General features: G+C 50.9%; 1 protein-coding gene across 1 annotated transcript; it reads left to right on the forward strand.

Annotated features, from left to right (window-relative positions):
- Positions 1 to 255: 255 nt before the first annotated feature.
- Positions 256 to 21,695, forward strand: PLA2G4D (phospholipase A2 group IVD). Its single transcript, XM_045901910.3, has 20 exons — positions 256 to 1,107; positions 1,297 to 1,433; positions 2,015 to 2,146; positions 2,877 to 2,917; positions 3,279 to 3,321; positions 4,644 to 4,707; positions 5,034 to 5,170; positions 5,934 to 6,044; positions 6,164 to 6,201; positions 6,380 to 6,515; positions 6,812 to 6,948; positions 8,371 to 8,593; positions 14,237 to 14,354; positions 14,694 to 14,831; positions 15,060 to 15,167; positions 15,309 to 15,500; positions 15,775 to 15,941; positions 16,594 to 16,780; positions 17,873 to 18,095; positions 21,431 to 21,695. Exons 1-20 carry the CDS (start codon positions 933 to 935, stop codon positions 21,471 to 21,473), a joined length of 2,550 nt encoding a protein of 849 aa, XP_045757866.2. The 5' UTR covers positions 256 to 932; the 3' UTR covers positions 21,474 to 21,695.
- Positions 21,696 to 23,503: the final 1,808 nt, after the last annotated feature.

Genomic DNA, 23,503 nt, shown 5'->3' on the forward strand with positions numbered 1-23,503 from the left:
GAGAAACCAGTGTGCCCTGGGGGGAGGAGGGGCGGGGGGGGGGCAGAAATGTAGGAAGGTTGGGGTATCACATGTGCTCTTCCAGAAAGTTGACAGGAATGACAAAGACACTCAGCATGAAGGTGCAGGAGAGAGATGCGAGGACCCACAGGGCACCAGTCCTGAGTGGCTTTGCTGTGGCCTCATCATCCTTTAAATTTCCCTATGGGAATGGACAGTCTGCGGACACTGAGGCAACCCTCAGCAGACAGCACCTGTGCAGAGCCCAGACGGGTTCCTGGCAGGAGACTTCGGGGTCACAGGCACGGAGGGGACCGGTGACAGGAGGGCACAAAGCAGAAGAACTCTTGGGTTTCATCACAACACTGTTTCCCAGGACCCCGCAGGGCCGAATGTCGGTCCTGCAAGCCCAGTGCCGCCTCTGCCTCAGTTGGCGGGGGCTTACCATAAGAAACTGGTGCAGGGCACCCAGAAAGAGCAAACTATAGCTAGGCCTCAAGAAGAACAGAAACACAAGCACCCCACCCCGGGGTTCCAGGCAGTGGCAAGGACCTCAGCAGTAGGGATTTGAGGAGAGCCCCCTTGTGCCCTGTCCCCAGAAGGACTTGGCACACCCTATTTGCCTTCTGCTTTTCCTTCACCACCTCTGCTCCCTTTGCCCCCATGAGCCCGTGCCCACTCAGGTTCTGCTTCCTCCTCGCTGTGCTTGGCTGTGGGCTGATGTGGCCTCCCCAGGGTTTTAGTACATGTCCAGTGTGGTGACCATTCCTCGGTCCTCGTTTCCCTGTTGTCACCTCTACACTGTGCAATTCTGTCCCTGAAGGGGAGGGGGTCCCACAGATTCCACCCCCCGTTGGTCTGCCTGCCCTGACTGCTGCAGCCCAGGACTACGGCCCCGAGGACAGTGGTGGGCAAAGGCTGTTTGCCCCCAAATGCCTGGCAGCATCACTGAGCTTGTGAGGAGAAACCTCAGCACAGAGGGGTGGGGCTGGAGCCCGAGCAGGAGGGACAGAGCAGTCTGTTTTTCTCTCCAGGGGGAGGCCTCTGCCTGCTGGCAGCTCACTGTGCGGGTCCTGGAGGCACAGAACCTGGGCTGGACTGACCTGTGTGAGTAACTATTTCCGGGGCTCTAGGGGTGTAGAGATGACCAGGCCCTACGGGAAAGGCCCAGGTGAGAACTTGGGGGCTGGGCTGGGCTGCCCACAGTGGCCGCCAAGGTCATGGTAGGAACCTGGCGAGGCCCCTGGAGAGGAGTGTAAGGAATTCTCTCTTACCCTGTTCTCTTGACATTGCCAGTGAGTGAGGCAGACCCCTATGTGACCCTGCAGCTGCCAACCGTCCCTGGAACAAAGTTTAAGACCAAAACTATCACCAACACCAGTCATCCTGTATGGAATGAGACCTTCAGTTTCCTAATCCAGAGTCAGGTCAAGGTAAAGGCTGGGACCACCCACCTAAGGACCAGCTGTATCCTTCTTTCAGAGCACACCTTCCTCCAGGGCTCAGTCAGAGACACGGGGGAGGAGTGACTTTGTTCCCAGCCTGGGTGTGCAATGCGGGAGAGAACATGTGATCCACCATGTGGCTGTGAGCCTGACCTCTGGCAAGTTGCTGGTCCTCTCTAAGCCCATCTGTGGAATGGAGGCAGTTAAGAATCCCTTCCTGACGGAGCTGTTATGAGGTTAAATGAGATAATGCATGGAAGACTCATAACACAGCGCCTGGTACATACGGTGCCTTGGGGGACCCGCAAAGGGGGGGTGGTGTGCAATGGTGGGGAAATGCTGAAATAATTTTATTTTTTATAAAAATAAAAATTAGCTGGGGCAGATTAGGAACTTTGTCAGATTTCCTTTTAGTGCTTTTAAAAGTTTTACTATTATTTTTATTTTGAAGTAAAAAGTGTGGAGGCATAATAATCTTTTCCGACCCTGGGCATCAAGTAAAGGCTCAACAGGTATGGAGTACAGTGATGAGTAAATAATGTGCTACGTTGCTGTTCTCGGGTCCCTAGAATGTTCTGGAGTTAAATGTCTATGATGAAGACTCAATCCCGGAGGATGATGCCTGCTTCAAAGTTCTCTATGACGTCTCAGAAGTCGTCCCTGGGGAGCTGCTCCGGAAGACCTTCTCCGCTGGTCCCCAGGTGAGTGGGGAGTCCCACCCCTCTGCGCCCCACCCTTCAGCACTCCAGACCGAGGAAGTTACACAGCTTCTCCCTTCTGGAATGCTGCTGTGCTGATTGCGTTCACAGAAAGAGGGAAGCCCCTCCCAGAGATATTTACATTTTTAATAGGAAAGGAGAAGGCTTAACTAGACTGTTAACTAGACGGAAATCACTCAAAGCAGAGATTTTAGTCCACTCCGAGGAAGGTTTCTGGTGGTGGAGAACTTCCTATATCAATCAAAACCCAGCTCAGGGTAACTAACCCTTTGGGCAGTTGGGGGCTCCATCACTCCTGCTCACTGCTCTCTTGCGGTGCCCAAGGCCTGCTTTATGAAGGTCTCTGCTCCTTCTCCAGCAGGTGAAGGCTGAGGAATGGGAGGGCAGGGCTCTGGGGTCAGCTCCCCTTCAAGAGGAACAGGGGATGGGCCCTGGGCATCCTTAAGCCTCTTTTGGCTTGTGCTCCTCACCTCCTCCTTCAGCCCTGCCAAGGAGGGAGACCTGTTCCCTGCAGACTTTTCAGCTGTGGGTAACTTGGGCGGGCAGCCCGTCTTTTCCCCAATTCTCAATTTCTGCATCTGTAAAGTGGGAAGAATTGTAATACCGTGCCTCCCTGAAAGACTGCTCGAGATGTGACAATACAAGTTCAAAGAACTGTGTCAGCTGTGAAGATATGTGTAAATGTTGATGAGTTGCTCATCTTTGATTTCAGGGGCAGGGGGAGCTGGATGTGGAGTTCCTGCTGGAAAAAACGTGAGTAATCATCACACAGCCCAGGGAGTGTCCCAGGACCCAGGCTTTATTTAAGGAAATTGTCTTTGACCCAGATTCTCTGTCCCTTGTGTCCCCACCCCTGCCAGTTTGGGTTGGGGGGGTTCCTCTTAGAGGAATGAGGAGAGGAAGGTCACTGGCTCCTTGGCGCCACTCTCCCTGTCCTCACATTGCAGTCTTCAGAAGCACCTCCCTCACCCTGAATGGTATCCAGGACTTAGGGTCCCTTTGCATCACCCAGGGAGGCCCCAAGGGGGCTGGAGGCCGTGCTGTGAGGGGGCAGCTCAGTGCAGGGAGCGTTTGCCTTTGTCAGGCTGAGCTCCAGATGTTGTGATTTTTCCAGGTCAGACTGTCCAGAAAACCTCATCACCAACGGCGTCCTTGTGGTAACCACCCTCCCCAGGCTTGTAAAGGGGAGCTGAGGGAGGGGCCCCAGAGCCGACACTGAGGTTGGGGGGTGCCGAAGGGACAGGCAGGGACAGGGCACTGTGGTAAGACCACTTCTGGCCTACCAGCTGGGTGGTCACCGGGGGCGGTGGTCAGGGGCTGGGGGCTGGGAGCTGGGAGGGGCCGGGGCCTTAGGGGAACATGGAGAGAGGGAGGCCGAGGCTCTGCTGGGGGGAGGTTCTGGCCCAAGGCTGGCGGCTGAGGGAGTGGGGGGGAATCGCGGGTGCTCCTGACAGTGTTTCATCCCCTGTGATGGACTGCTAGTTCTTAGCCCCGGAGGGTGGTGGGCAAGTCACGCGAGCCAGGTCCCACTGGGGTGTTAGGACTGCAGCAGCAGAGGCTCGGAAGGAGTTTCCAGTGCGCTGCGCTTCCAACCTGGGGGCGCTGGGGTAGAGTCAGGGGGTCAGTCGGCTCCTCCTTGAGCCGGTGGAGAGTTGTGGTCAGCTCTTCGAAGACAGAGCAAGCTCACAAAGCTGCAGTGGTCAGGAACGTGGTAAACAAGGCCCGAGAAGCTTTCCACTCAAAGGCTGCAGGCCAGCAACGCAGGCATGACCGGGGAGCAGGGCCGGGCCTAGTGTGAGGGAAGGCTGTTAGAGCCCCAGACTGAAGGAGGCCTCTACCCTCAGGGTCGTACAAGGGCCTGCTTCATGGGCTAGTATTACTTTTACAAATGCACGTTAAAATCATCATGCCTACGGCAGCTGCTTTTTATCTGAGGGCATGGAGACCAGTGGTGGGAGGCTAAACTCAGCCTGTGTGCGGGAGTCAGTCAGGAGTTGGGTGGACTGCGGGCGTCAGATGACATGCCTTACAGAGAATGCAGCGGGCTCCTTTGGCAAGCTGGTCAACTGGAGGACAGCCGGGAGATCATTCCATCATCCTGTAGACCAGTGGTTTGCATACTACTGTTTGGGAGCCGTTGTGGTAGGAAGGCACTCTCAGGCTGAGCCCACAGAGAAACACAGAGAAGAAAGAACGGTGCCTGAGGGCCGGGCGGCCTTCAGAGATCCCCCAAGTTTGGCAAATCTTTGAAAGCTGGGGGTGTGCACGGGGTGGAGGCGGGGCTCACCCAGCTGCTCCAGAACACCCAACTCAGCAGTCCTAGCAGATCAGAGGAAGGGGGTGGCCCTCCAATCCCACGCTGGACCCCGCTTCCTGTTCTGTGTGTGGTGGATTTGGATCCCTGGGGCTCAGAGGGTGAAGTTGAGGGGACCTCAGCTTCCCCTGCCGAGCCCCCGGCCCACGATGTGGTCTGCCCCAGGCCCGAGAGCTGTCCTGCCTGGATGTCTGTCTGGACAGCGCCGGGAGCGCGGCCACAGTCACAGGTGAGGCCTGCTCTCTGCTAGATGGGGTGGCTGGGACACCTGTGCGGGGCGGCAGGCGAGCAGCCGAGCAGAGCCTCTTTCTTACTCACACAGCACGAGGGTGACAGGTCTGTGGGCTCAAGGGTCCCCCTGACCTGAGAGAGGGTGTGTTGCAGGAGGTGGGAGTCCCATGGGGGCTGGGGAGGGCGCTCTCCAGAATCCTGTCTACCGTGGTCCAAACTCCCAGGTCTTGACCATGCCCGAGCAATACTGCCAGTTTCCTGGGGTCCCTGCTCGGATTCCTGGCTCTTGTTGCCCTTGTGCTAATCTGCCCACTCTCCGCCTAGATCAGGACAAGCTGGAGCTGGAGCTGGAGCTGAAGGGGTCCTATGAAGACACACAGACATCTGCTCTGGGCCCAGCCTCTGCCTTCCGCTTTCATTACATGGCAGCCCAAGAGGCCAACCTGAGCGCGCATCTGAGGGTGGGTCTTGGCTTTGGAGCTCTCCCCGCCGTGGGCGCGGGCCCCTCTCAGGCCAACGCCAGGCCCCCGTGGGCTCGCCAGCCTCCCCCAGTGAAGCACCAAGCCCTTGGCAGACAGGGAGAACTGCCAGGAGCCTGGCGTGGGCCCGGGGACTGCCCTGCCTTGTCAGACTTGGTTTGAACCTTTCAATGGCGCCTGCATCAATACTCTTAGAAGAAATTCCCAGATCGGTGCCTCTAAGGCCCTGCACGGCCTGGCCCTTGCCCACCTCTGCTGCCTCACTTTGTTCCATGCTCCCCCTCTTTCATGATGCCCCAGCCATATTTATCTCTTCCTGCTTTCCCAACACGCCAAGGGCCTTCTGTGTTCTCCTCTGGTTCCTTTCAAGGCTGCTGCCTCCTTCTCTTCTTCCTCTTTTAGATCTCAGCTCAAAGGGCCCCTGTTGACTCCCCATCTTAAATAGACCCCACACACCCCACCTTTCGTTATTGTATCATATCACCCTGCTCATTTCCTTTACAACACTTTTTTCCCTTTGTAGCATTTGCTAACATCCGTTCACTACCTATTTTGTGATAAATTCAGATACATAATTCAGTTAGAACAAAAAATATCAGCAAGTATTTTAATAATTAGTAATTATAAGTATTATAATAACTGTAAATATTGTGCTTATTTTTACATTATCAGAGAGGGACTGTGTCTGTCTGGATCACTGTCTAGATACTCAGTAAGGTTTGGTTGAATGAGTATTTCCCTCCAGAGCTCTGCAAGCAATGGCTGGAATTCAGACAAGTCAGCTGGGCACCTCACTGTGCCCCTGAGGTCCTTGGCTGTGGGAAAGGAAGTGACCATTAACATTCCTGCCACAAATGTAAGTGGCCTCGACTGGATGGGAAGTGCCAGTGAGAATAAAGATGGGGCCCCCAGGGGGTACCCACATTCCCCTGAGGGTTGAGGATATTCTAGTCCAGACTCTTGCTTTGATTTCAGACCCCAAAAGTGAAGCTGCAGCTCAAGACTGAGGGCTGGTAAGAGACATTCATATCGTGGGGGATGGCGTGGGGTGGTCGTGAGGCAGGGAGTGCTGTGGAAAGGGTGGCCCCTGGGGTTGGGAGCAGGGAGGTAATCTGGCAGCTGTCAGGGGCTTGGCCAGCCAGTGGCTGAGCTATGCAGTGCCCCTGACCTGTGGATCCTCTACTGCCCCAGCCCTGAGGAGCTGGCTGTGCACCTGGGCTTCGATCTATGCGCAGAGGAGAAAGCCTTCCTGAGCAGGAGGAAGCAAGTGGTGGCTAAGGCTCTCAAGCAGGCCCTGCAGCTGGACAGAGACCTACAGGAGGATGAGGTTTGGGGGTACTGGGGAATGTGGGTACAATACCTTGGACTGCCTTAAGGAAGTACCTGATTCCGCTGCCCTCTCCAGACGCTCCAGTCGCAGAGATGGGAGTGGCTGTGTGGGGGGTGGGGGTGAGCTTTGGGGTTCTCACTCCTTTTCAGGCCCTGTCCAGGACCAAGAGCTGTTACTTCCTGGGGTAGGGGCTGGGTGCTAGGTCTAACCCCGACTCCATCAGGCCCTGGCCCCGAGGTCCCTTCCCCACATCCTGGTCCTGGTTAAGCCAGCCTATGTCTGTGTCGGTCCAGGTCCCTGTTGTGGGCATCATGGCCACAGGAGGAGGTGCCCGGGCCATGACCTCTCTCTATGGCCACCTGTTGGCCCTGCAGAAGCTAGGCCTCCTGGACTGTGTGACCTACTTCAGCGGCATCTCGGGCTCTACGTGGTGAGGGCCATAGGGACTGGAACAGCAGAGATGATCAGGTCCCAAAGGGGAATGGAGTAGACACCGGGGAACCCCTCTATGTGTGGAAGCCAAGTGGGTCTGAGCAGTATAGTCTGGTATGTGCCAGGTGGCTTTCTCAGAAGGGAGGAAGTAGATATTACAGAGGTCCTCCTGTGAGAGAGGCATTGGGGGACACCATTCCATGCTACTGGAGAGGCCCAAGGCAGCTGGTTCAGGAGGAGCTGGGGTCTGAGTCTCTGCCTCACCACTTACTGGGCAACTGATTTCCTCTGATTCTCAGTTGACTCATCTCCAGAACGGGGGTAATAGTAGTACTTATCCCACAGGATTGTCCTGGGGCAGCCCAAGTAAAACACTTACCTTGTCTGACATGTACCAGGAACTCCAATTCGGTAGCTCTTTTTTCTTTAAACATTATTATCTCATTTAAATCCTTGTAACACTCTCTAGGGTAGTTTCTTTTGCTATCCCTATAGTATAGATGGAGAAATTTAGATGAAGAGATACTATCTTACCTCTTACCTGAAGACAACATTGCCTCCCTATAACCCCACCCTGCCTATGATGAGGTGGGACTTTTCACTGTTAGAGATTTGTTCCTTTGAGTCTTATTGAAATGTGACTTTAAGGAGTAAAAGGAGAGTAAACTCAGAGGACTTTAGGTGACAGCTGTTGACAAGCAGAGTCTTAAAGGCTTCAGGACAGGCCCATGAAGATGGGTGTAGAGTCTAGATCTGTTCCGTACAATGCAGTAGCCACTAGTCACATGTGGTTATCGACCACTTGAAATGTGGCTAGTCCGAATTGAAATGGGTTATATAGATAAAATACACAGGGAATTTCGAAGACTTAGCTAGAAAAAATATAAATTTATGTTAATTTTTTACATTGATTACATGTTGAAATGAGAATTTTTAGATATACTGAATTAAGACAATACTATTAAAATTAAATTTTAAGGGGCGCCTGGGTGGCTCCGTTGTTAAGCATCTTCCTTCAGCTCAGGTCATGGTCCCAGGGTCCTGGGATGGAGCCCAACATCAGGCTCCCTGCTCAGCGGGAAGCCTGCTTCTCCCTCTCCCGCTCCCCTGCTTGTGTTTCCTCTCTCGCTGTGTCTCTCTCTGTCAAATAAATAAAATCTTTAAAAAATTTTTTTATTGCCCTCTTCTTACTTTTCCAAAATGTGGTTCCTAGGAAATTTCAAATTACATCTGTGGCTCACATTATATTTATATTGGATAGGGCTGATCTGAAAGAAAACCCCGAGACACATTTTCCAGATGGGCAGGGCCTTGGCTGCAGGATCACCACATTGGGAGAAGTGGGAGGGTGGGAAGGAGATGTTGCAGCGAGCCAAGGTGGGCCTCCGCCCCCCACCATACTGTCCCTTTATTCTCCCAGGGCAATGGCCCACCTCTACGGGGACCCTGAGTGGTCACAGAAGGACCTCGAAGGACCCATCAAATACGCCAGGGAGCACCTGGTCAAGAGCAAGATGGAGGCCTTCTCCCCAGAGCGCCTTGCGAGCTACCACCAAGAGCTGGAGCTGCGGGCCAAACAGGGCCACCCCACGACTTTTGTGGACCTGTGGGCTCTCGTGCTGGAGTTCATGCTGCACGGCCAGGTAGGGCACCAATGCTGGCAAGGCGCAACGTGCGTGCACCTGCAGCGCTGGGGCAGCCTCGCAGTTAGCTACTGCGCATGCGCATTTCCTACAGGGTGAGGGGGGCTGGGATCTGTGGGGAGAGGGCACGGGGATCGCAGTGTCTCAGTGTCTACTGTACTTTGGGATGCTGCCCTTTTGAGTCAGGCTATTTTTCAGTTCTTTGCCATGAAACAGAGATTTCTATATCTCTCAAGAGCTTAGGGACGAGTCAATGCCAAAGTCAGTTAAGCAAACAAAACTTTCACATTATGTTTAAGTGTCAGATTGCTCGAATAATTTTTATTTTATTAATACTGCAATATAGAATGTCTTCTTCTTCTATATCTTCATGGTAGTGTTAAAAGCACAGACTCTGGAGCCAGATTCCCCAGGTTTAATCTCAGTGCCTCTTACTAGCTATGTGTTCTTTCGCCAGTTACTGATCTCTCCGCGCCTCGGTTTTCTCATCTGTTCAGTGGGGACGATTGAGAGTAGTACTTACCTCACAGGCTTGTTGTGAACACTCAGTGGTGCTTTGGCATAGAGTTAGCATTGTTAGCTATTATATTTCTTTCTTTTTTTAGAGATTTTATTTTATTTATTTGAGAGAGAGAGAGATAGCAAGAGAGAACACAAGCACGGGGGGAGAAGAAGAAGTTGGCTCCCGGCTGAGCAGGGAGCCTGGGATCATGACCTGAGCGGAAGGCAGAGGCTTAACCGACTGAGCCACCCAGGTGCCCCAGCTATTATATTTCTTTACTGTTTATTGTAATGCCATGAAGACCAAACTGAGCAGATACACTTTTTATAACTTGCTTCTTTAAGGAAAGTTTAGTAAGTCCACTGTTAAATCTTACATTAACTGATACAATTATTAAAATCAGTTATTTTTTCCCACTATTGTTTTACCACAGATAATTATCTGAACATTTCTTTTGAAGCATTTGAAACGACTAAAACACACAAAAAAGTATCTTTAACATTCATAATAAAAAAGTAAACTATCAAATATATTAGCAGAGGAAGGATTCTTACCTTTCTTATCTTTGGGTATCAGGAGTTTGACCAAGAAAGATTATCATGTAAACTAACCAAAAATGAATTTGCTTTGGATTTTTTCCTTTAAATGTTATTCTTGCTGGTAAGAACAATGCTACGTGGAAATTACCAACCATTCTTATTTTTTATGTATTAGTTTACAAAAATAATATTTATCATTAAATATTATAATAATCTTCAGACCTAAGAAAATGCATAAAGCATAAAGAATAATGTAATGAATATGCACAATCTCACCAACCAGGCTAAGAAATAGAATGTTACAGAAAGAATTGAAGCTCCCCTGTGGATGCCTCCCCAGTCCCATATCATCACATGCATATCTTCAGTCTGTATACATGATTGTATCATGTAATACATAACATATAATTACATAACATACTTTATTTACCTCTGTTATATATTTTATTGTATATACCTTTTATTATACATCCTTAAGAAAAATACAATGTTACTTGCACAGATGGTTTCAAACAAGTCTCCTTGTGCACAAATGTTAGAGATTCTCTGAGCCTCCAAGATACATACCCAGGAGTGGGATTGTTAGGCAGCTGGGGACTTGTATCTTCAGCTTTCCTGCCTATTGCCAAATCATTCTCCAAAAAGGTTTCATTAATTCACACTCCCACCATCAGTGTATCATCGTTTCTTTTTCTCTACATGCTCTTCAGACTTTTAGTTTTTTGTTCATTTTATGGGTGTCATACAAAATTTTATTGTGGCTTTCCATTTCCTTGATTTTTAGTGAGACTGATCTTATTTTCAAGTATATTTGTCATTGGGACTTCCTCTTCCATGGATTACCTACTCAAGTCCTTTTCCATTTTTCTGTTAATTCATCTTTAATATTATTTTGTGGGAGCTCCTTATGGATTCTGGATATTAATCCTTTATGAGTTCCACTAGATTTTGATGCATAATTTTAATATAACCTGGTGTATCATTCTTTTCCTTTATGGTCTGTGCTTTGAGAGTCTCCCTAGAGAAATCTTTCCCTCTCCTAAAGTTATAAAATATCGTCCTATGTATCCTTATAAAAGTTTTAAAGATTTGTTTTTCACAATTAGGAATTTAATCTTTAATATATCTTCAGGGATGTGAACACAAACCCTGTTTTATTTTTTTTTCCATATGGATTGCAAACTTTCCGAATATCACTTATACCTTTTTCTCCACAAATCTGCATTACTACTTGTGTCCTGTGTCAGCTTTCATATATTCATGGGACACTTCCTGAGCTCTCTTCCATTCCAATGGGGCTGATTCTCTAATATGTGCCAAGACTGCACTGGTTTAGAGACTCTACGGTGGTAATGCATGCTGGTATCTGATAGGGCAGGTTTACCCCCATTCACCACCTTGGTTTTTCTCAGAATTACCCTGGCTCCTTTTGGCCCTTTGCTCTTCTATATGTGTAATAGAATCAGCTAGTTATGTTTCATGGGAAATGTTAGCATTTTTATTGAGAGGTGCCTGGGTGGCTCAATTGGTGAAGCATCAGACTCTTGGTTTCAGCTCAGGTCATGATCTCAGGGTCCTAGGATGGAGCCCCATGTGGGGCTCCCTGCTCAGTGAGGAGTCGGCTTATCTTCCTCTCTCTCTGCCCCTCCCCTCCATGCGCATGCGCGCTCTCTCAAATAAATAAATAAATCTTTTTTAAAAAAAGAATTTTTATTGAAATGGTATTTAATTTATAAAACCAATGTAACTACTTGAAGTATTTTTACTTTATTAATATATCCTATGTATTCTTTAGATCTGTATTTTAAGTTCATGTTCAGTTGTGAGGGTATTGTGTTTTATTAATGACTGTTCTGCCTGGTAGTGACAATTAATTACTGTAGAGTTGGGAGAAGCTTGTTTTAACAGTTTACTTTATGAGGTGCTAAAAAATGCAGTTTGATCCAAAGCTATAAAGAAGACTTTTATTTAATTACCATTTGATCCTTCAGTAATGACTTAATGCATGGTATTATCTACAAGGTTTAGAGTCTTTTTTTAAAAGACAAACTTAATAAGGTTTAGGGTGTTTTTGGTTCAGAAGAAATCTTGTGGTATTACTGAACAAACAATGCATCCTTAAAAATGAGCACCCATGTGGTTTTAAAAATTTTGTCTCAATATTAAAGCTTCTCAAATATTCTTTTTTTTTAGTTATTATGCTTTATCTCTTAAAGCTAACATTCATTATATGCTTTTTAAAATAATTCTTTAATCAGACAAATTTTTTTTTAAGATTTTATTTATTTATTTGAGACAGAGAGAATGAGAGAGAGCACATGAGAGGGGGGAGGGTCAGAGGGAGAAGCAGACTCCCTGCCGAGCAGGGAGCCCGATGCGGGACTCGATCCAGGGACTCCAGGATCATGACCTGAGCCGAAGGCAGTCGCTTAACCAACTGAGCCACCCAGGCGCCCTAATCAGACAAATTTAGTGTGTATTTCAAATTCAAGTTTTTGGGTAAAAGCATTTATTATCTCTATTTTATGCTAATGTACAACTCCAAAAGTCATTTTAAATGTCAGAAAATATAACTCTATAAGAAATAACAATTTCATTAATATTATTATTACAGAAATAGTGTACCCTGAACTTTATACAGAACTTTATTAGTCTACACACTTCTATAATATTGCTTCAGTTTTTGTTAAAAGAAAAAGTGCTTGTAAAATATACCAGTTATAATCTGGTATATTAAAACTATGTCTTTCAAACTTTTTTCTTTAATCTTTTGCTGACAAGCACTGAACTGCTTAGAAGCTGCTCACCACTCCTCAGGAGGAAACTCATAGCTTTTCTCTTGCCTTTTCCTGAGTTAAGAAGGTCTTACATGTTTTTCTTCACTTCTGGCCAAAAAGGTTTTGCCATTAGTACCCCCTGCCCATACAGTGCCTAGACCATGTCAACATATGGTCAACACCACACCCAGCCCCCACACCTCAAGGGGACCCTTGAGTCATCATCAGAGGCGTGCTCTGCAGGGTTGGGGATGCTCATTTGGAAACGGGGGGCCTGGAGATCCAGAGGCCTGCCACCACTGGTGAGCTATTAAAAGGAAAAAGAATACTGGGTATTTCAGTAGATGGAGGGATGTGCTGACCCTTTTCCCCCAGGTCAGAAATGGTGCATCTGGAGTAAAAGATCACATTTCCCCTCATCTTACATGTCCAAAGAGCAGGCAAACAGGATTCCTGAATAAAAAGACTTTGAGAAGGGAAATCGCAGTTATTAATCAAGGTCCGCCCCACTTCAGTATGTACATCCACTCACACCTGCAGGACTGACTTATAGCTATGATGCATAGCGCCAGGGGCTTGAGCCACATTGGGGGATTTTTCCTGTGGGTTCCCTATAACTCAGGTCCTATAGGGTACCCCTGCGGAACTAGGGGGAAAGATGACCCATCAGTGACAGAGGTCTTTGGGAGGAAGAAGTACACTGGGGCCTTGCCACGGGTGTGGGAGGGGGACTCCTCATTGGAAAGGTGGGGCTAGAATCCTGGGACACACACCTGGCTGATCATCAGAATTACCTGGGGAGATTGAAGAAACAGATTCCTCAGTGAGAATCTGCTGATTCTCAGAAGTAACCTATTAATCTATTTAGCACATCCTCTAGGTAAATCAGATGATAAGGGCGGATTGGGCGGTCTGGGAACCCCTAGGTCTAGCTGCTGAGTGAGGTGCCTTCCAGTTCAGAGAGCCCGAGAGAGGGATTGTGCATCTGTGGTACACGTCCCACCCCGTCAGAAGCAGCCACGGCCTGTGGCGGGCTCCTTCCCAAGGGCGGCTCCAGGCAGCCACCACCATTAACCTTGCTGACGCTGGACAGGAACCTTATTGGCATCTTTGGTCCGGGATACAACGAGACCTTTCTGTGCCCCTAGAACTCTGGGAGGCTCTCCCAAAAGGCAAGCCATAGTCCCTGCCATCAAGGCAGAACTTGGTGTTCCATTGACGAGAAAATTGGAAACACAGGCAAGAATAAACAATGGGGTACAACATCATACTGTGCAAAGCAGGAAAGAGGGGGGCAGGTAAGGGGGAGGCAAGGATGCCCGGAAAGCATTCTGGAGGGGCCGAGAATTGGACTGCATTCGTGTGAATCTAGAAGAGGCAGCCCATCCCCTGACAGAGCTTATGGTGTATACTAAAATGGGATTCCTGTGTCCTTTCTGGAAAGCAGTGTGTGTGTGTGTGTGTGTGTGTCTTTGTGTCTGTGCATCAGGGTCCACATCCCCTCCACCCTTCAACCCATAAAGATGGGGCCAAAGACCGCAGGAGCAGAGGTGGGGTGTCACTATTGACACCATAGTCCTTGTGAACGGCATTCTCTTGAGATATGCAGTGCACAACCTCCATAGCCCTCCATGGCAACCCTGCATCTGGTCAGAATATGGGGGTGGGAGTGGGAACTGGATGAGTGCACTCACCCATGCCACCCAAATTCCAGTGGAGAGCTGCCTCACCCTCAGGCTGTGCCCCTCCTCCACCCAGTCCTGGTGGAGCTGCTGCCTCTAGGGCGCTTCCAACCACACCTAGGCCCTCATGCCTCCCACCGCAGGTGATGGATCAGAAGCTGTCGGAACAGAGAGCTGCACTGGAGCAGGGCCAGAACCCTCTACCCCTCTACTTGAGCCTCAATGTCAAAGAGAACAATCTGGAGACCCTCGACTTCAAGGGTACAGTCTTCAGCCCCGTTCACGTAACCCTCCAACGCACACACACACCTCCTGTGCACCCTGCGGGTCTTCAGAGAATTGAAACAGGAAACTCCTACACAGATTGCTCAGCCTTCTGGAAGGGAGGCGGTTCTGATGAGCTGATGAGCCAGACAGCAGAGTTCATTGTCCTGGTGGTGGAGGTGGTGGGGATGTGGTCAAGGGGCTGGATGGAGGGAGTCAGCCAGGCAGGGAGAAGGGTGGGGCTTACTGGGGGGCAGCATCTTTGGCCCCTGTCAGAGCTGGGGCTCCCCCAGCCCACTCTCCTTTCATTCCCGCCTCTCACTCCTGTTCCCATAGAGTGGGTGGAGTTTTCCCCCTACGAGGTGGGGTTCCTGAAGTATGGAGCCTTCGTCCCTAGCGAGCTCTTCGGCTCTGAGTTCTTCATGGGGCGGCTGATGAGGAGGCTCCCTGAGTCCCGGATCTGCTTTCTGGAAGGTGAGTGGTGGTTACTCCGAAGATTCTGGCCGGTCCTGGGCCAGGCCTCCCTGACTGGACATGATTCCTGTAGCCGGGTCTGGCAGAGCCCCTGGGGTGGGGCGCCACCGGGGGGGGGGCTGTGGGGAAGAGCCACTGTCCAAGCAGCCCACCTGCCTCCCATTTTCCATCCCCGCCCTCCGCGTGATGGGAGGCCGAGGCTGACTTTTGTGGGGGCTTGGCCTTCAGGTATCTGGAGCAACATTTTCTCCCTGAACTTGCTGGATGTCTGGTATGACCTCCTCAGCTCTGATGACACCCGGAAGCAGCACATCAAGGACAAGATCAGGAACGTGGGTAAGAAGCCGGGCTGGGAGGGGAGCCTGGGATGAGCGCCTTCCTCTTCAGATGCTTGCAGGAGGGGCACTCTCCGAGGGGAAGCAGGGCCAGGCATTTCCAGGCCTCTCACTGGACCAAGGTCTGCTTCTCTGAGCCCAGAGGAATCTCCTGCCTCCTTGAGGACCTCCTCACGGCTGGAGGCCTCATGGCTGCAGCCCGGGACGGCCCTGGCCAAGGCGTTTAAGGGCTTGCTGACAGGCAGGCCGCTCCACCAGCACAGCTGCAACTTCCTCCGGGGCCTCCAGCTGCACAGGGGCTACAACAGCCAGAAAGACTTCTCGACCTGGGCAGGTAAGGGCCCCCGCCGTGTCTCCGCAGGGAGCAAGCTTGGGCTCCCGGGGGGGACGTGGACCGTGGTTAGGACTGGCAGAGGACTTGGGGGGCGGGTCACAGCATCCCCTTCTGGGGTTGGCCTGCAGAGGTCTTGGGAAGGGCTGGGGTGGCGTGTGCCTACAGAGAGTGACGCCAGAGGACAGAAGGGGACATGGAGGCAAATGCAGTGTGAAGGGTAGAAGACATGTGGCAGAGTGGCTGTCCTCTGACTCTTACCTGCCTCCCCCATCAGACTGCCAGCTAGACTCCACCGCTAGCCAGCTGACCCCTCAGGAGCCCCGGCTCTGCCTGGTAGATGCCGGCTACTTCCTCAACACCAGCTGTCCCTCCATGTTCCGGCCAGGCCGCAGGCTGGACCTCATTCTCTCCTTCGACTACTCCCTACCCTCACCCTTTGAGGTGCTTCTCATTGCCCCATGGAAACCCCAGACACCCTGCAGCCAGGCCATGCTCCAGGGGCCACTGACCCTGACCTCCTGGGTCCCCAAGGGGAGGGAAGGGTGACAGGCTCTGACTCACAGACTCCTGCCAGGGCCCTTGGTTGGGAAGGGCTGTGGAGGTGCTGGGGCCCTGGGCTCCCAGGACAGGTGGACAGGGAAGAAGCTCGCTGCGCCCACCCCAAGAAGAGCAGCTAGATGAAGGTGGAAGGAGACCCTGGCCTGTCCACATCCATCCCCTCAGGGCCTCCCTGGGCACTCAGGAGCAGGGCGGGCTGGGGGCAGGAATAGGGCCCTGGTACACAAGTGGGTCCCCTACTGAGGTCTCCAGGCTCTGGGATTTGCATAACCTGCAACAGAATCCCAAATGGAAGCAGGGGTGCTAGGTCTGTGCCTCCCCTGAAGATTAACCAAACAACATGGCAGACTGCTGGAATCCTTTGCCTCCCTCCGAGGAGACACCATGTATCTTAACTGGACCACACAGAGGCCAGGACCAGGTTGTCCTGACACTGAGCAATCAGTTGGGCTGGGGCTCTAGCATTTTCTAGACCACTGACCTGAGACGACCAGGAAGTAGCCGGTTCTCTCTGGGCCCCCCTCCCCCCAACCAGGTGCTGCAGCAGACTGAGATGTACTGCCGGGCCCGGGGACTGCCATTCCCTCGAGTGGAGCCCAGCCCTCAGGACCAACGCCAGCTGACAGAGTGCCACCTCTTCTCAGACCCCTCCTGCCCCGATGCCCCGGTCCTGCTGCACTTCCCGCTGGTCAACGCCTCCTTCAGGGACCACTCAGCCCCAGGTAAGGCATCCCCTCCCTTCCTCACGGCCCGGCAGCCTGACCCTCAGAGGCACTGCCTGCGTCCTTCCCAGTGCTCCCGCGGCCGGCGGAGGGAGGGGGTCCTCAGGCCCTGCTCTGAACACAGCAGTGTGCTGGTCTCTGTGGGGATGCCACATCCCTGCAGGGGCTCTCTGCTAGCAAAGTCACCGTGCTGTTGTCCTGTCATGCCCCCAGGCTCCTATGGCCCCCGCCGTCCCCAGCTGCACCTGGGCTCTTCTGCTCTCCTGTTCTGGGGTGGTATGTGGGAATCCCTGCTTCCAGAGGCCTTCCTGCACTGTCCCCGTCTGCAGCCGTCTCCACCAATGCCTGTTTGGGCACCACGTTGTTGGAGGCCTAGGCAGCCAGGACGATGAGGCCCCGGGCCCCGGGCTCTCAGATTTCTCCTGACACTACTTGGGATTTCAGTTGGCTTCTCCCCTCCCACCCCAGCCCAGCCTGTGGTCTTTTCTCGGGAAGGTGGGCCTCTACTCTGGGGTCCCTGAAATGTAAACCCTCATCACATGCCTTCCAATCCTTCTCTTCCGCCAACTGGTCAGCCCTTTCTGGTGGGGAAGCCTCACTTCTGCTTTTGTCTGTTATTCCTGGCTTTCTGGTTCCCGCTCTAATTCCAAACCTTCCAGCTTTACCCTTAACAGGCTCAGCCCCCATCTTAGAATTCTCTCTTTCTCTGTCTCAACGAAGACTGGTTCTTAAAAAGCAAAAATCCCTTTGGTTTTCAGACTCTTGTTTCCATCATGTGTTTTAAGAATCCTTCACTAAGCTGACTGACTGTGGTCCAGCTGTTTCCATCTTGACCCTGAAGGTGAAACAGAGAGACTGTCGGGTTGCCCCCAAAGTGGGAGTGCATTGCCACAAGGAAATGTGGGGAGCAGCAAACCCTTCATATCTCAAAATCGTACCCTAATGTCTGCATTTCTATTTCTGGGCAAAGGACACAGAGGGCTGGGAGGAAAGTGAGGAGCAGCCCATCCCTGTGCCCAGCCACAAGGCTTCCTTCTGCCCAGCTCTGGAGGCCTCTGGGTCCTGCTCCTAACCCCTCTCACCCCTGGGCAGGTGTCCGGCGCAGCCCTGCAGAGCTCCCAGCTGGCCAGGTGGATCTCACTGGGACCACCTCACCCTACTCCCTGTTCAACATGACCTACAAGGAGGAAGACTTTGACCGCCTGCTGCAGCTTAGTGACTATAACATACGGAACAGCCAGAGCGTCATTCTGCAGGCCTTGAGAACTGCCGTGAAGCACCGGGCCCTGGGGGCCAGGCCTCCAGCAGCACAGAAGTGAGGCTGCTCAGGGACCCCAGCACTCTGACGACCCTCTGCGGGCTGGGGGCTTAACCCAAGCTCAGCTAGGCATGGCCACAGCCCTCGCTGGGCTGGGGTTCCCGGGCTGTCCAGGCCTGGGCCTCCTCTGCAGCGGGTCTCACGGCCCCCCAAGTTCTCCCTCACCTTCATCACTGGCTTGAGAGGAGCTGAAAGTAAACTCCTCGCCAGACCAAAGTGCAGCATAGCTGGTCCGACCAGACAAATGTTCACATGTGACGACTTTCATGCCAAGCCGAACGGATTTGGGGTACCAGCTACAGATGTCAGACCAGGGGTGGGGACAGGCAGGGCAGGGTCCTGACTGAGAGGTGGCTCCAGGCATCAGGAATCACACTGTGTCCTGAGAGTCTCCTCTTCGACTCCTCCTCCTCTTTCTCACTCTTCTTTTATACTATCTTCAAGCAACCTTAGTGACATATAATCCACATACCATATAATTCATCCTTCTAGGGAGTACGATTTGATGGCTTTTACTTTGTATTCACAGAGTTGTGTAAGCCTCCCTACAGTCATTTTGAGAAGATTTTCATCACCCACAAAAGAAACCCCTCACCCCTTAGCTGTCAACCTCAACCCTCCCTCCCCAGCCCTAGGCAACCACTAATCTACTTTCTGTTTCTATAGATTTGCTTATTGTGGACATTTCCTATACATGGAATCATACAATATGTGGCCTTTTGTGTCTGGCTCCCTTCACTCAGCATGATGCATGCAAGGGTCATCCACGTGGGAACGGGCATCAATGCCTCATCCCTTCCTATGGCTGAATAAAATTCCCACACTTTACCTGATGGTCATTGGGTAACGGACGCTTGGGTTGTTTCCAATCTTTGGCTGTTCTGAATAAGGCTGCTATGAACAATCATGTACAAGTCTATATGTGGACAATGGTTTCCATTCTTTTGCATGTCTACCTAGGAGTGCACTTGCTGGATTATAATGTAATCCTCTGCTTCACCTTTTGAGGACCTGCCAGCCCATTCCCAAGCTGTTGCCCCATTTTCCGTTCCTGTCGGCCTGTCCAGGGCTCCAATTTCTCCGCGTCTTAGCCCACACACTATTGTCTGCCTTTCGATTTCAGTCATCAGAGTGGGTGTAAAGTGGTATCTTATCAGCCTTTCCCTGATGACTAATGGTGTTAGGGACCTTTTCATATACTGTAGGCCTTTTGTAGATCTTCTTTAGAGAAATGTCTATGCAGATCTTTTGCCCATTTTCATTGGATCATGTGTTTTTTTTATTATTGTTAAGAGTTCTTTATATTTTTTAGCTACAAATCCCTGGTCCAATGTATGATTTGCAGTTTTTCTCCTAATCTGGGGGCTGCCTTTTCGCTTTCCTGAGGATACCCTTGGAAGCACAGAAGCTTTCTTATTTTGATGCTGCCATTTATCTTTTCTTTTGCTGCTTGTGCTTTTGGTGTCGTATTTAAAAAAACCATCATCTAATCCAAGGTCATGAAGATTTACACCTATTTCCTTCTAATGCTTTATGGCTTTAGCCCTTACATTTAGGTCTTTGATCCATTTTGAGTTAACTCTTGTATACAGTGTGAAACGGGTTCAACGTCACTCTTTTGCATATGGGTATCCAGCTACTCCAGCACCATTTGTTGAAAAGGCCGTTCTTTCCCCCATTGAATGGTCTTGACACCCTCCCTGAAAATCAGTTACCTGTGGATGTGAGGGTGTATAGCTGGACTTATTTCGTTGATCTATTTGTCTATCCTTATGCTATACCACACTGTTTTGATTACTGTAGTTTGTAGTCAATTTTGAAATCAGGAATTGTGAGCCTTCCAACTTTGTTGGTGGGCATGAACAAGGGTTAAGCAACTTGCTCAAGATCCCTAAACTCAAAAGTGGCAAAGCCAGCGCTGGAACTAGAGACTTTAAAATCAAGCCAGGCTTGGGGCATGTGGGTGGCTCAGTCGCTTAAGCGTCTGACTTTGGCTCAGGTCATGGTCTCAGGTTCCTGGGATCAAGCCCTGCGTGGGGTCCTGGGATCATGTGGGGTCCTGGAGTCATGTGGGGTCCTGGGGGTCATGTGGGGTCCTGGGGTTGGGCTCCCAGCTCAGTGGGGAGTCTGCTTCCCCTCTGCCCCCCTCCCTCTGCCCCTCCTCCTGCTCATCCTCTCTGTCTCTGTCTTTCTCAAATGAATAAGTAAAATCTAAGAAAATAAAAATTAAAAAAAAAAAATCTAGCCAGGTTTCTAACTGCTAGACCACACTGCATCTTTGGGTACTTATTTTATAGCATGCCCTATTGTACGATGAAGAATTAACCTAACCTAAAAAGAGGTCTGGCCTTCACTCTGGGCTACTGAGAGGTGATCTCTTCACCCCTTGAATGGTCTGCCTGACAGGAGTGTCTTTGCTTGCCTGGGGCTCTGGCCACAGCACAGCCTCACAGTGTGATTTGTGATGGGAACTCTGGAACAGTCGGTGTCCGTTCCACCTCCAGAGGACCCGGAACTAAAGCCAGGAGTCCAACATCCCAGAGGGATTGGAGACCAAATGTCAGCCACGTGGGCAGGATGTGATCAAGCTCCAGTAAAAACTCTGGACCCCAAAGGCCCCAGGGAATTTCCCTGGTTGGTAATATGCTGTGGGTTGTCGCACACTGTGGCTGGATAGGGGAACACCGCCCATGACTCTGTGGGGAGAGAATGACTGGGAGCTCCACGTGTAGAACCCTCCTGGACTCTGCCATGTGCATCTCTTCCTCTGGCTGGTTTCACTCTGTATCCTTTCCCTATAAAATAAACAGTAATCCCAAGTACAGAGCTTTCCTGAGTTCTGTGAGTCATTCTAGCCGATTATCCAACCTGAGGTCCTGGGGACCCCGGAATTGGCAGCCAGCTAGTCTGAAGTGAGGGTCGTCCCGGGAAGTCTGAATGTGTGGCTGGTGTCTGAAGCCAGGGCCCTATTGTATAGCAGCTGTTCCCTCACGCGGCAGTTTGGTGAGCTCCCTGGCAGGTGGGGTCAGAAGTCCTGGGCAGACTTGGCAGTGTGGGGGACAACACCCTCAACTTCGCAGTTTGGCTGATTCAGGGCACCTACGTTCTGGGGAGTGAGAGGGGCACAAGTAGGAAAAAAAAAAAAAAAAAGACTTGTTGCATTTCAGGAACGTTCCCTAAAGCCAGAGAGAGGGCTGAGGAGTTCCATGCAGGCCCAGAGTGGGCTGGGCTGCGGCTCAAGGCCACACCTGGTGCCTGAGTGCGCGTGTGGGTATATGAGTGTGTTTGTCTCCCCCCGCCCCCCACCCCCTGACCAGCTGCTCTTACTCCAGGTTCCCTGACTACCTGAGGTCTCATCAGCCCCTCCTGATCTGAGTCACGACTGCAGCTCAGGCAGCTGTCAGGCCCACCCACGGGCTCCAGGGAGATTGTGCAAGGCTTTTGCTGCAGCCTGTGGGCCCCTCCTGCGCCAGGCCCGGAGCTTGCCTCAGGGACCGGAAGGCCCTATAAGCTGCCTCATCCCTCCCCCTGGGCCCCTGCTGGCAGTCTGCTCTCCGCCCAGCACAGGTGGTGGAGGTGGGAGCGGCAAACAGAGAGTGAACTGAGAGGTACTTCATGTTCCCATCACATCTTATTTAACAATGTACAGACCAAATGAGAATAATAATATAAAAGTAATTTCTTGATAAAATTCAATACAAACTCAAGATTTATGAAAAGTTCTTAATAAATTAGGAATGGAAGGGCGTTTACTTAACCTGATATAGGGTATCTCCAATGGTTAATTCTGTCAACTTGGATGGGTCACAATGTCTGGATATTTGGTCCAACAGTATTCTAGATGTTTCTGTGAAGGTTGTTTTTGCATGAGATTAACATTTAAATCGGTGGAGTTTGAGTAAAACAGGTTATTCTCCACACTGTGGATGGCCCTCATCTAATCAATTGAAGGCCTTAACAGGACAATGATTGACCTCCCCCAGCAAGAGGGAATTCTGCCAGCAGACTGCATTTGGATGCCTTGAAACTCTTCCCTGAGTCTCCAGCCTGGCAGCCTTCCCTGCAGATTTTGGACTCGCAAAGCCGCCACGATTATATGGGCAATTCCTCACAGTAAGTCAGACACTAGCTCTCCCCCTCTGCCCTCCTCTCCCGCCCCCCTCCTCTCTCCCTCTTTCTCCTTCTCTCTGTCATATCTATCTATCTATATATGTATCTCCTGTTTGTTCTGTTTCTCTGAATAACCCTGACTAATACAGTATCTATTAGAAGAAGAAAAAATGCCCCGTCATCCAGGTTGGTGAAATCTTAGACTCATTTCCTTACAGTTCAAGAACAAGATCAGGATGCCTGCTATCTCCATTTCTTCGTAACCATTTCCTAGCGCTCATTACCTTTCTGTGGGCTGGGAATCCAGGCATGATGTAGCTGGTCCTCTGCTGGCAAGGTGTTGGCCGGGCCATCACTGGCAATCAGCTCAAGGCTCAGCTGGGGAAGAGTCTGCCCCCAAGCTGACACAGGTGGCTGCTTGCCGGACTCAGGTCCCCATGTGCTCTTGGCTCGAGGCTGCCCCCTGTTTCCTGTCACTGGGCCTGTCCACAGGGCAGGTCACAACATGGCAGCTGACTTCATCAATGTGAATAAGCAAGGAGAACCACAGAGAGGGTCTGAGGGACATTCTAGAGAAAGAAAATGACCAAACTCGATGGCAGATCAGATTCAGGGATGTAGGGGGGTTAAAGATCCACAGAAGATGCTGAAGGAATTTGTAGCCTAAAAGAAAGGCAGTGGTGAGCATGATGAGGTGCTTTAGAAAGACTTCTGGCCTTTGAGGCGGGCTTGGTTTGAGAAATTGTCCTGTGGCAAGCTACCTCTGAAATCATGTTGTCCGCCAGAGGAATGTGATCAGAACCACAGTCTGGCATTTTTGAGCCTTAAACTAAGGAAATGCTCTGGAAGACAGGAAAACAAATGCCGACACACAAAGTTTTAAAGAGGTCAGGCCCAGCTGTGGTTTTATTTGTTTTGTTTTGTTGTTGCTTTTTTTTTTAAGTAGGCTCCACACCCAACATGGGGCTTGAACTCATGGCCCTGAGATCAAGAGTTGCCTGCTCTACCAGCTCAGCCAGCCAGGCGCCCCACCAGCTGTGTTTTTGAAAAGCACAAGAATAGCAAGGAGGAGAATGACAAGGCGGCCAGAGCCCACCCAGTCAGAGTCCAGAAGCCTGACCAGATCTCAGACCTTAGCTCATCACTCTCACCCCCAGATAAAGAGAGTAACACCTGAGGATGTGATGCAACTCGTCCAAGATCACGCGACAAGCTCAGGACACTCACTGTTCATCTTGCGGTCATTATCCTTTTAGGAACAGTACCCATTTCCCTGTGAGGAAGGGCCCTTTCCT

Source organism: Mirounga angustirostris, unplaced genomic scaffold (genome assembly GCF_029215605.1).
Source record: "Mirounga angustirostris isolate CCGP_5_RB_7025 unplaced genomic scaffold, mMirAng1.0.hap1 SCAF_9, whole genome shotgun sequence".
Taxonomy (NCBI): Eukaryota; Metazoa; Chordata; class Mammalia; order Carnivora; family Phocidae; genus Mirounga; species Mirounga angustirostris.